General features: G+C 34.3%; 1 protein-coding gene across 1 annotated transcript in view; it reads right to left on the bottom strand.

Annotated features, from left to right (window-relative positions):
* Positions 1 to 676: 676 nt before the first annotated feature.
* The window catches only part of LOC138707455 (dual oxidase-like), a 78,660-nt gene continuing 66,307 nt past the window's right edge, over positions 677 to 13,029 (bottom strand). The window contains exons 27-32 of the mRNA XM_069836932.1: positions 11,321 to 11,441; positions 8,774 to 9,003; positions 8,256 to 8,414; positions 7,326 to 7,481; positions 3,308 to 3,436; positions 677 to 995 (exon numbers count right to left, since the gene is read on the bottom strand). Of these exons, the coding sequence (XP_069693033.1) occupies positions 867 to 995; positions 3,308 to 3,436; positions 7,326 to 7,481; positions 8,256 to 8,414; positions 8,774 to 9,003; positions 11,321 to 11,441 (924 nt within the window). The 3' untranslated portion in view covers positions 677 to 866. The remainder of the gene's footprint in view (positions 996 to 3,307; positions 3,437 to 7,325; positions 7,482 to 8,255; positions 8,415 to 8,773; positions 9,004 to 11,320; positions 11,442 to 13,029) is intronic.

The following is a 13,029-nucleotide window of genomic DNA, read 5'->3' as shown; positions in this document are numbered from 1 at the left end:
TCTAATAGTTGATGTTACCGGTAGATTTACAAATAGAGGTTATGTCATCTTCATTAACGTGACCTCAATAAGGTACGTGATAATTTAATTTACTGCATTTAACAAATCAATCGGTCAATGTTACTTATGTTCCGCCCACTATAGAGACATAGGCCAATTTTACACATATTTAGTATAATTTGTTGCTTCTTTGACAGGTTAGGTTTGGTTAGTTTACCTTGCATTTACGATTATAGCACAACATTGGCAGTGATAAAAGTGAAATATTCGTTCAGTGGACGTTGGATACTCTACATTCACCAACAAATCTTAGGAAAACGTCGCCAAAGTAGTAAACAATTATGGGAACGACTCTAGTCCAGGACAGGGTGCGAATTAACGGGTGTGGGGGTGTAAAACAACTGGAATGGTAGTCCACATGGTAAGAATGGTTAAAATGAGATTTGCGAAGAAAATATTTGTAAGCAAACAAGGAAAAAAACGATTGGAAGACCACGTGAAAAATGGTTAGAAGACATGGAAAATATTCTTAGACAGTGATCAAAAGATGGAGGTGGGAAGCTAAGCAAAGAAGAGAAAGGGTTAGTGTTTTGAAGAAAATCAAGGTTTTTCAAGTAGTAGTAGTGGTGTTGGTGATGGGGGGGGGGGAGGGGGATGGTGGCAGTGGCATCAGAAACATTGGTAAAAAATATTTTTATTTTCATCAGAAAATCTTATGGTATTCATTTATTATAACATGACAATGAAATTGGATGACTGCAGCATGTGTTTTTCATATCACTCCAAAGAACACATTAATATACTTTTTAAGAATTGTATCTGTAAGTAAAGTCTCTGGTGTGATATTACTACATTACTTTGTATTCTTAAAAATTCTTGAAGTGATGCTGAAATGTGGGCCCAATGTAGGTTTCTTTATTCAGTCCTACACAAGCCTTGTCCACAATTTGAGTCATAGGGGGTGGTCCGCAACTGAAAACTCCAACTTTGCGTACCTAAGAAACATAATTAGATCATAATATTGAACTTCCCTGAATAAGGACATCGGTTATACACACACACACACAAACAGATAACACAGTAAAACTTCTTTTATACATTTAGCACTTATTTCCCCCCCCCCCCCGAGATCTTGGAAAAATTCCTATATTTTCCATGTTAATTTATTTCGGATATGTTTTTTTTTTTATTTACTCGTTTTTTACAATTGCATGATCGTATTTTAAACGACAGGAGATTAGAAACATCGTTTGTGCGAGATCATGCGTATTTGCTTGGTTTCCGCACAAAACCAATCTGCGGAAAGTCTAAAATTCCACATTCAGTATTCCCAACCTAACACACATAACAATTTCCCTCTTCTTACTGCTTAAGTCACATATTGATTTTACTACTTTAGGCTTTTAACATATTATTTTTAGAAACATTCAATATAGTAATAATTATAAATTGGAAACTTACCACTGCAATTTCACCTAAATTGCACTGTTAATTATTGTTTTTAAATATTTGCAAAAATTAAGTAAACTATAACTCCACTAAAGTTACTGCATTCGTGATGCAAGTAACATTAAGGAAGCCGTGAAAAAATCAACAAGATTCCAGACTCAATATCACGGCCTGCTGGAGTATAGTAAACACAGAAAACATTTTAAAGCAACAATGTTGAAGATAGATATTTTTGTTTTGCAAATTTGCCGTCATTGAACAGAAACCAAGATGGAGATTTCATTGCAACTAATTAGAAATTCTTCTTTCAGGTATGTAATAAACGTTCTTCGCATAAAATAATGTACGATACACGAGCGGTATGTTTTCTTTCAATTCTTGGAAATTAAAAAAGCTCAACTACATTTCGCTTTTTCAAACTTTTCCTCAAACATGAAAACTTCAATATACCGCTCTTGTAACGCATATTACTATTATACATTCGAAATTACATCTGCCACGAAAATGCAAGAATGCAAAAATAATGTATGTGTTCATTGTTAAAATGCGACTCACTTCTAAAAAAATGGAAATTCGAAGCTGCCCATGCTTGCCTCGTACAATCTTATGTCTTTTAATGATGGTGTTACTGCTTTAGAAACAGTAAAACATTTTGTAACACTCCATGATGTAATTGAACAAATTATGGAACAGTTATCACGATCTGGAGGCATGGTTTATTCGTAGACCAAGCAGCTCAAAATAACTGACTTTTAGTTATTGCATGAAGATCACATGGTAAGAACAAGGTAAATCAATTTCGTAAAATTTTATGGATTGGAGTTTGAAATGTAATGCAGGGACATTATTGTACTGTGGGACTCCAATCCGCGGCATTCGCCGGTAGCTTATCAGCATCTGCCTTGCATTTCATACACGCTCTGTTCCACAGCGTAATAACGTCCCGTTATATTAGCCAGTTTTGGCTCTAAACAGCTAAGATTTCCTACAAATAATCTTACAACCTTCAAGAATAAAAGTACTGTATTTTAGAATCAAAGATGGCTCAACTATGAAGTTATAAATTTCCCTTGCAAAAATTTCACTAAATTGACTAAATTTTTCCCATATAGTCATCAACTGCTATTTCAGATGTTATTCATGTCATTTCAGTTTTATGTTTTTCTCACGTATGGTGTTTTTTTTCTTGAGACTCCAATAAAAACGTACCGTATAAATGAAGTTTTACTGTTCTGAGACATTTGTTTTTGTAACCCGAATCACGCCAGTGAAGTGGGTAGGCATTGGATACACACATACATTTGTTTTTGTATTTTAATTGAATCAGTGAGAATTAATAGGCATTATAGGGAAAATTGAGATTTTGATGGATTCGTTAACATAAGGCAGGCCTCTACATGATGTTCAAAGCATCTTAGTAAAATTGGGTTATTTCTCTTCATTGTAATGTGTCAAAGTGTGATCGTTTTTTCAAAACTTGCTTTCTGCAATAAGTAAGAGATACAGCAAAACTTGCTTACTATATTGTTTTGTCTCTCCTGTAAAATTTAGTTTTTTCAGTTAGCAAGTTTTGCAAAAACAGTCCTCAATTAGTTACTTTCACGACTCACCAATTCAATTATATTCAAACTTGAACAGTTTCATAGGCCTACTTATTCTAGAGCCAGGTGTCTGTATGCAATCAGAAATCACTGTACTCATAACAGTCATAACACAGCAAGATATGTAGAAAGGGAAACATTGAAAATATGGAAAAGAGAGATTATTGGATAATGTTACAATGTCATTGTATGATTGGAGTCATATTGATTGGCTATGACTAAGTTTAAAACTATGGAATTGTTGCTAAAATTCATACCTTTGGATGTACTGCCTGGACTGATTTGAAGAACTGTGTGAAGTTGGGTCTTCCAAAATGGGTGACTGCTTTCAACCCAGTTAATAATGAACGATCACATAGTCTCTGAAAGTGACGCTCACAGATGTACTGTAAACAATTAATAATGGCATTAATTGAAAATCCATTGTTTACTCGTATATTAGTAATACATTATAGTAGCTTATCCACTGGCTGGAATCTCTTGCAATCAGTCTATTATGATAATGAGCCACCTGGCACTAAATTGTGAAACTTTTCAGTTAACTGGACATGTCTTTTATTTACTGTAGAAGTGATTCTTAGTGGTCTCGTGGTTCCCATGCTTGCCTACAATTCAAGTTCTGTGGGTTCAGTCCCGGCTGAGGGTGACTGGTTTTAAAGGGTGAGGAATTTTTTTAGCATAGCTTCCTCTGAGAGGGAAGTAAAGCTTTGGGACTTGTATTGTATATTTAAGGCATATAAAAAATCTTGTTCCTGAGAGAGGATTGCTGGCAAAATTCATAGGCTATTTTTCGTCCATGTTTACTTTTGACACTGAATATTTTCTTCAATTGAAAGTGTCATCCTACTATTGCTGCTGCTGTCCTCCCCTCCCCACAATGCCTATGGAATTTCTTGCTACACTTTCTGCTTAAATATTGCTTGATTAATGTTCCATAGATAAGAATGCGTTTTTCAGGACTGTACTTTTTCATGCATAATACTGTATACTCACACAACTAAGATTAAATGTAGGTACTCATTTGCTGAATAGTTTTAGGTTTGACACTGAGCAGAAAGAAGCTTGGTCCAGGGTACAGTTTCATAAACCAGTGTAAAGATCAAACGTTAATTCAGTATTAAGGTATGGTCACACATCGCTATTTTTGCTGTGCAACTTTTGTACTACAGCTGCAAAAGTTGCGTGTCGTGTTCACACGTAAGCCAAAAGTAGTGCTCTGCACGCTGCTTTTCGTGCTGCACAACCCGAGTGCTGCAAAAGTTGCAACTGGAGGTTGCGAGTCTGTTCACACACAAGGCGCTACTTTTGCAGCCGCAGTCATGCTGCAGGTTCCCATCTCCGTGTTGACTTCTCAATATACATTTTGTGGTTATGTTCGCATTATTAAGAAACTCGTCCGAAAGCTTACTTATCTATTATTTGCTTTTCTGTCCTAACTAGTATTCAGAAATTGGCATTATTTTTACTATAAAGCTTTTAAAAACGCCTATATACTTAAATGATAACCAACATATTCACGTAATCAATGTTGGCAACCCTCCTGTTTGAAACTACGCTACAGAAAATTAAAAAAGTGAATTATATCGTCAGCAATATGCTCAGATTGTGTTGTACATTTAATAACTGTTACAAATAATTTATTTTCATCACATCTAACATTAAAATACATCCAAACAATAAAAGTATCATTGGCACATTTGGGCGGCAACACTGGTCGCAACCGCAGCAAAAGTTTCAACAAAACCGATATCAAAAATGCTGCGGCTGCAACCCTGAGAACCCTGTTCACACGTCGCTACTTTTAAGCTGCGCGCAGCATGGAAAAGTAGCGGGCAGCAGGTTCAACAGCCGCTACTTTTGGAGTTGCACCGTTGTTCACACGTCGCAGTACGAGAGTTGCGCAGTTTTTTGTACTGCATCGCTGCAAAAGTAGCGATGTGTGACCGTACCTTTATTTACATGAAGATTTGAATGTTTAATTTTTTTTTTTAATTTCGATGAAGAATATGATACATTTTTCAGTGGTTCACCATTATGGTCTTGCAGGTGTGATTTAGACAATCAGCAACAGACCAACAGACTGATAAGCATGTTTCACCTGTCTTACTTATTGATTGACTGATGATTTGTCTGGCTGGCTGACTGATTTAAATAATGGACGGACAGGGCTATGAACCACTTCAATATTAAGTTAAAGACTGACCAGCTAATAAAAGTGATTTACAGTAGAACCTCGATTTTCTGTCCCCCGGTTTTTGTAATAAGCAAACCATACCTATATAAACACCATAAATCACGCAAGGGAAAAAACCTAATGTTAACAAACATAGCAGTACAAACGTATTACAGTGAAATACTGAATGTGATTTGCTGTACTATGACAACACGTGAATTAACGTGTGCATGCCATATATTGAATTCATTATGCCAAACGACTGTTTGTATTATTCAGACATTACGGACCCGTAAGAGTAGGTGACCCTTTAGGCTTTCTGCATTATCACTGTTATGATGGAACATACAGGTAGGATCAAATCTTTGTTGATTATAAGTTTGAGCACAGTGCTGAAAATCAAACATTCTTTTTCAAAACACAGTCACTGTGAAAGTCTAAAATAACATTTAAGTGCTATGTTTTCATATAATATTAATAATATGCAAATACTCACTAGAGAAGAGGTTTTTTTGTTAGTGGCTGACAAAAAATTTTAGAACTATGAATTGCAAATATGTGTGCATGCATATGAAAAAAGACCAGTTGTTGGGTATTGAGTTACTGTTATTTTTAACTCTACGATATTGAATTAGTGGATTTAAAACTGTAAAACTGAAGTGATATTTTTATTAAAGAAAACCTATTTTCCAGTATAGAGATGTCTTAATTTATTATATTTGAACTGGTTACATTCATCACTTACGCTGATTACACTATTTTATATTTCATTCATATGTTTTATTTAGTCCTTAAAAATGAATTAAAATGTAGTTTAATATGACTTCTGTTCACCTGTCTATTCACACAACCGTCCAGATTTTCCACCTCAGTTTGTGTCTGTTTATCTCATATACACTCATTCACCTTAGAACAGGACATTTTTTCGATTAAATGCAAGTGTTACTCAATGTCGATTCTTTTTTAGATATAATTCATAGTATGGTACTGAATCTGCCATATTGAATTGGCATACATTTTCATATTCGTATTGTGCGGCTCAAAAGCCCCTCAGATATCAAGTTTAAATTCCTCTCTATCTACTTAGGGGATAAATTCGAACAAAATAATTTCTTATTCATGTTCTATGACCCGAAATTCCCCCAGATATCAAATTTCGTTGAGATCAGACAACATGAGATTTCTCACCCCTTCTGGCCTTAAGGGATGTAGGCTAATTAAAAAAAAAATCTCGATAATGTTTAACCGAAATTGAGAAAGTAACCCTCATTTCAAATTTTAAGAGTCATCTTGGCTCTTTCAAAAGACATTAGTGAATTTTGAAAACTTTCAACCCCCCTTTTTCTCTCCATCCTCTCCACTTTCTTATTGGATAAAAAAAACCTCAAAAGTTTAACCCTGTAACCTAATTCTAGAAAGAAGCCTTTGTTTTATATTTGAAGGCTGTATGTCTGCTGGTTCAAAAGATAAACCAGTGAATTTTTATCATTAGGTTACTATCTCTCATTTTCCATCGTCTTAATGTTCGTATTTCGCAAACTCCGTCTTAGCTCTTGACCAAGGATTAACAGAAACCTATATGCAGGGGTTAGGAGATTCACAGTGGTGAGTCGGTCAGTCTGGTGATTTTATATTTATTATGTAGATTATCTTCATAGTAACGAGAAAAACATTACACAACAGGAACTGGTCCCTTTTTGCCTTCGACTTAAATATAATTTCCAATGTTTCAACTTACTTATAACGTCCAAACTTATACTGTGGTTAATTTATACATACAAGAATACAAATCCGTAAAAAACGGAAATAACAAAATTTCTCCCATTTTTCTTCATTAACAATTATCTTGAAAACTGTGTGCTGAGAACTGGTCCCTTTTCATATGCATGCACACAAATTAAATAGATAATTTTACAAGAGACTTGTTAACTATTTAATGAAATAGTTATTCAGTTTAACTTTTCAACACTAACACTGTATTTGTAAATTCAAGATTTATACGATTTTTATTCCATGCTTGAGTATAGTGACTAGTGACTGTATCTTGTCATTACTTTGTAACACAGTTACTGTAATTCCCTCATAAATACTCAAATTGTTACCAATAAAATTGTCCGGAGATCAAACTTCTGGTAGAATTGAGTGATGAAGATGTGAACTGAAACTACTTTTCCTACGTCTGTATTTTCCAACTCTCGGATTATGTCCACAAGCCACTCAAAATGCTTCTGAGTCTTTGTTACCCACAGAAAATAAACCTGCAAAGGAGAAACAATTTGTAAACAACATGTCTTTAAAATGTGTGCATTTTATGTTTTGTATTTCACAACTGTGAGTTATTTTCGAGTGGCTTATCTTACAACGTGAGCATCAGCATATTCAAAAGCATTACAACTTTCCTCTTAACTCCTTCCGTCCTTACCACAAATGTGATGTTGCACAGAGGCAGAGATAAAATACGATATCTGTAGTAAGTATTCATGAATTAGGTTTTGTTTTTTGCCGTGAATTGTGTTCTTAAAATGAGTTAAATTCTGCTGTTAAGTAATCCTTAATTTGTTTTTCATTTATGTTTGATGAGTTTAGAGTTTTTCAAAGTTCAGATCTTGAATAATTTCTATCTTTAGCTTCTTCCAGTTGACTTTATAGTAAACTGGTCTGCCTCATAAGTGGTGCCTTCTTGGTATCACTTGTGAGGTTCAGACCTGTCTTCGGACGTTAACTGAACAACAACAAGATACAATTTAATTGATCTATTTCATTAATAATAACAATTTCCCTCTTTTGTGGCAGAAAATAGCATAAGAATTTAAATAACTGCCTTGCATATTCAGTTTATTATTTATAATTAATTTACACAGTATTGACATATCTCACAATTGAATTGCGATACTTTTCTTTTCTTTGTAAATAACATTAAATCATATTCCTAGATTACTATTAATTTTTGTAGTATTATTTGTATGTATATTAGGAAAATTATATGTGAATATGTAAGTACAGTCTTTCTTTTCCATCTTGAAGAAACCTACCTTCTTGCAGCTAGCTTGATGTTTAATGTTAGCTCGGAAGACAATATCTTTAAGAATTGAAGCAAAAGGTGTAACTCCAATTCCTCCACCAACCAACACAGCCACGTCAAATTGATACCAATCCTGGTGGCCCTCGCCATAGGGGCCATCGAGATGAATCTGTAATTGAAATGTAAGATTGTTTTGTTGGTTTCATATGAAGAGCTCTGTAACTCTTAAAAAAATTGGGATTTTTTAACCCGCTTTGCCCATATACATGTACTGAAAAATGCCGTACATCAAACAATTCAAACAGTTGAGTAATAGTTGGAATCGTTTTCCCTGCTACCAGATGTCAATATAACAATGCATTTGATGTGTTGGACTTTTCTCATGACACGTGATAAGAATAAGATGGGAAACAATTAATCAGGTAACGTGTGTGTGTGCGTGTGTGCGTGCACATACTTGTTTGTGTGCATAAAAGTCAAATTAATTGAGGTCACCACACAACTGTACTTACAATTTTTGCATCATACCTTTGGAAGTGGTTTTTCACGCAACAGACTGGGGTCATAGAGACTTCGAATATTTGTTGTCCAGGGTCCAACAGCTCGAATGTGGATGGTGAGATTCTTCTCATGAGGTGCTGAAGACAGTGTGAATGGGTGATATTCGCTCGTGTTTAATGTAGGACATGCAACCCGTACCCATTGACCAGACTTATATTCAAAGTTGTTAGGTTTCTTGAATTCCAGGAAAGTAACATCTAGATGAACACAAAATAAAGAAGATAATTTGTTACATAAGAAATAGAAGTTAAAATAAAGAAATAGAAACAAAAATAAGTATTTCAATAAACAATGCTTAGAATATCGGAAGAAATAATTTATAAAAATATTCATTACTAGATATAAAGTATGTAATTATGTCTCGTGACCAGAACATAGTACGAAATGGAAATATAAAAATTGAAATTTTATCCTTTGTAAAGGTGGAAAAATTCAAATATCTTGGAGCATCAGCAACAAATATAAATGACACTCAAGAGGAAATGAAATGCAGAATAAATATGGGAATGTTTTTTATTATTCGATTGAGAAACTTTTATCATCCAGTCTGTTCTCGAAAAAGCTGAAAGTTAGAATTTATAAAACTGTTATATTATCGGTTGTTCTGTATGGTTGTGATACTTGGACTATCACTTTGAGAGAGGAACAGAGGTTAAGGGTGTTTGAAAATAAGGTGCTTAGGAAAATATTTGGGACTAAGAAGGATAAAATTACATGGAGAAAGTTACACAATGCAGAACTGCATGCACAATGCAGAACTGCATGCATTGTATTCTTCACCTAAAACAATTACAAACATTAAATCCAGATGTTTGAGATGGCCAGGCATGTATGGGTGAATCTAGAAATGCATATAGAGTGTTAGTTGGAAGACCTGAGGGGAAAAGATCTTCGGGGAGACCAAGGCCTAGATGGGACTATAATAATAAAATAAATTTGAGAGAAGTGCAATAGGCTATGACGGTAGAGACTGGATTAATATTGTTCAGGACAGGGACCAATGGCGGGCTTATGTGAGAGTGGCAATGAACCTCCGTGTTTCTTAAAAGCCATAAATAAGTAAGTAAGTTATTCATTTTAGGTAATGGCATATTTTGTACCCCTGTAGTAAGTGTATGAGGGCACATGGTAGCATCGCATTTAAGGTGTAATGCTGCAATGCTGGAAGGTCATTTCGATCCCTGATGGGGGGTCATCAATTTTTTCCAATGAGCAAATCCGTCCGGTCACACTATTGCTCTGGGGTTTACTCAGCCTCTATCAGGAATATTTCTTTGGAGGTTTAAGCAGAAGGCATGCAGGACTGACATTTCTACTGCCATCTAGTGTCAATTGTCTGTACAGGGGGAGCCTTAACCTTCCATCCTCTGGGACTCCATGGCCTGTGATGAAATAAAAAAAAACAGGTGTACACCTATATGCTGAGTTTTCAATTCCATTATTTTCACAAAGTATCAAATATTCATTGTTAATTAACTTTTATATCAATATATTTTAAATAATTGATGCTTAACCTTTCAATATTTATAAACATTGATTTCAATGCTATATCATTTTAAAATAACATAAATTGCTCAGAAACGAAATCATGCCTTTCAGATGCTGTGCAAATTTCTGGAATTCTGAATTGCAGGAAATCACTGCAGGATTATTATCCTTTACATGTGTTGAGACAGTATGAACAAATAAAGGTCTATCAAATGTTTTCAGAGGTCTTGTACACTTGTCCCCTCACCCCCATTGCCAGTAAATAATTAGTATTCCTTGTTGTAACATGTATCAATTGTTGCTTACATTTTATTAATCTGCTTATATTGGTCTCATTTCTAGTTACTGTAGAATTTCAAAGTTTCATATTTTGTAATCTAACAGGTGTATACAAGTTGAGAAGCTTTTATCATCCAGTCTGCTGTCAAAAAATTTGAAAGTTAGAATTTATAAAACAGTTATATTACCGGTTGTTCTTTATAGTTGTGAAACTTGGACTCTCACTTTGAGAGAGGAACATAGGTTAAGGGTGTTTGAGAATAAGGTGCTTAGGAAAATATTTGGGGCTAAGAGGAATGAAGTTACAGGAGAATGGAGAAAGTTACACAACACAGAACTGCACGCATTGTATTCTTCACCAGACATAATTAGGAACATTAAATCCAGATGTTTGAGATGAGCAGAGCATGTAGCACGTATGGGCGAATCCAGAAATGCATATAGAGTGTTAGTTGGGAGGCCAGAGGGAAAAAGACCTTTAGGGAGGCCGAGACGTAGATGGGAAGATAATATTAAAATGGATTTGAGGGAGGTGAGATATGATGATAGAGAATGGATTAATCTTGCTCAGGATAGGGACCAATGGCGGGCTTATGTGAGGGCGGCAATGAACCTCCGGGTTCCTTAAAAGCCAGTAAGTAAGTACAGGTGTATACAAGAGTTCTGAGAAGCTCTATCTCTAGCTGAAAAGTAATGTTAAGTAATTTCAGTAATAAATAGATATAAATTAAACTGAACTGTATTTACCAGATGGCAGTAGTTCAGCTTTTACAACAGGGATCTCAACTTTCCTTCTTGTAGTTGAAACCAGTCGATCAAGAGTGAATAGTATGCAAGGTCCCAAAAAGAAATAGTAGAAAAATGGTGGCTGGAAAAAGAGAAAGTATATTATTCTGTAGACTACACATTAATATCTTTATTTTAAGTGATATCCTTCTTAATTTATTTTGAAAACTAAGATTATGATTTACTAAAATTAATTTAAACCGCAGTTATAATTTTAAGACTAGGCAGTTAGCTACTTTAGCACTTCTTCCATTTTATTATAGGACAGTCCAAACTTTTACTTTCTTCTCTCACATAGTATTTATTTATCTTACTTCTATGTTCAGTGATTCTGATATCAACAGTAAAGTTGTAGGAAGTTATCACCTCAGTAGCATGCGGTAGCATGACATGAAGGGAAGCGGTGCCTGTATGTATGTCATTGCTCGACTGGAGTTAGATGCCTGTTGCCTACATACAGTGTTTCCATGGAATCGCTTCCCCGAAAACATCATCACCGCACGCTGCTGTACCACTTTATGATTTATTCAAATAACTGTATCTACTTTCAAATAAAAGATCAGGAGGCAAAAGTTTTCAAAACAGCCTAGTACAAACTCCACAGGATCCACTAGACAGTGGTTTTGAAATTACAGTTCTATATGAAATTTGACATATTTTGTAAGCTGCTTAACCCAAGACTGCTCGTTCATGCCTACTGCTGTCACTTGATAACTCCCGTGTTAAGATTCTAATAAACTTCTGTTTGCTAGTTTATATTTACATGAATAAATATTTAAATACAAAGACTTTTTACGTTATTGTATTTATGTTTTTTTTAATGATGTACATGCACCAAATACAAAGTGTTTAATAATTTTATCTCCAGTAGAACTGTTTGTAAACAAAATCCTCAAAACTTAAATCTGTTTGAAATATTCTCATAAGAACACTTTTCGGTGGAAGAAATAATTATTTCAGAATTCAAGATAAGTTTTCATAACTTATTTTACTGTTCCGAGTACATAAAATATATACATATTTTTTTATTTTATAATAAAAAGAACTTCTATAAATAAAACACACAGTACTGGAAATTTCTATCTGAAATTAAAGTCCAGAAATTCTATATGACAATTCTGATCTAAATCTTTGTTTAACCACATCAATAGTTGCTCATTTGACATGATTTTATCTCTGTAAGGAATGAATTCTTATATTGTTTTATGATAAAGGAAAATAAAACAAAAATTAAATGCTTAGTACATACAGAATGAAAACTATACGATTAACGAATATAGCCCATATACTTACTTTCAACATAAAAAACACAGAAGAGGAAGAAGAAGAAAACAGTGATCAGTGTTCAAGATATGACAAATGCAAATAATAATAACCAGCACTAAACGAATGATTAACACGATAACTCCCACATTAGATAATATCGAACTTAGTACTCCATTTTAATAATAACAGGCTGCCAACAGGCTTATAATTAAAACTTGGGTACGATAATTGCAACAACGAATAGAGAAGTATGGAAGAAGGCATTGTTGGAGTATCAGCTCTACTTCTGCAAAAACAATGAAGTAATAACAAAAAATATATATTGTTAGATTCTATCTAATAGTGCAAGCAGTTGCAGGTTAACCTCCTGAGTCCTGAGACTTTTTTCTTTTATTTTTAAAGTT

The sequence above is a fragment of the Periplaneta americana genome, chromosome 1 (assembly GCF_040183065.1).
Source record: "Periplaneta americana isolate PAMFEO1 chromosome 1, P.americana_PAMFEO1_priV1, whole genome shotgun sequence".
NCBI classification, from domain to species: domain Eukaryota; kingdom Metazoa; phylum Arthropoda; class Insecta; order Blattodea; family Blattidae; genus Periplaneta; species Periplaneta americana.
Note: the sequence above shows the minus strand (reverse complement) of the source record. Positions and strands in the feature narration are given on the sequence as shown.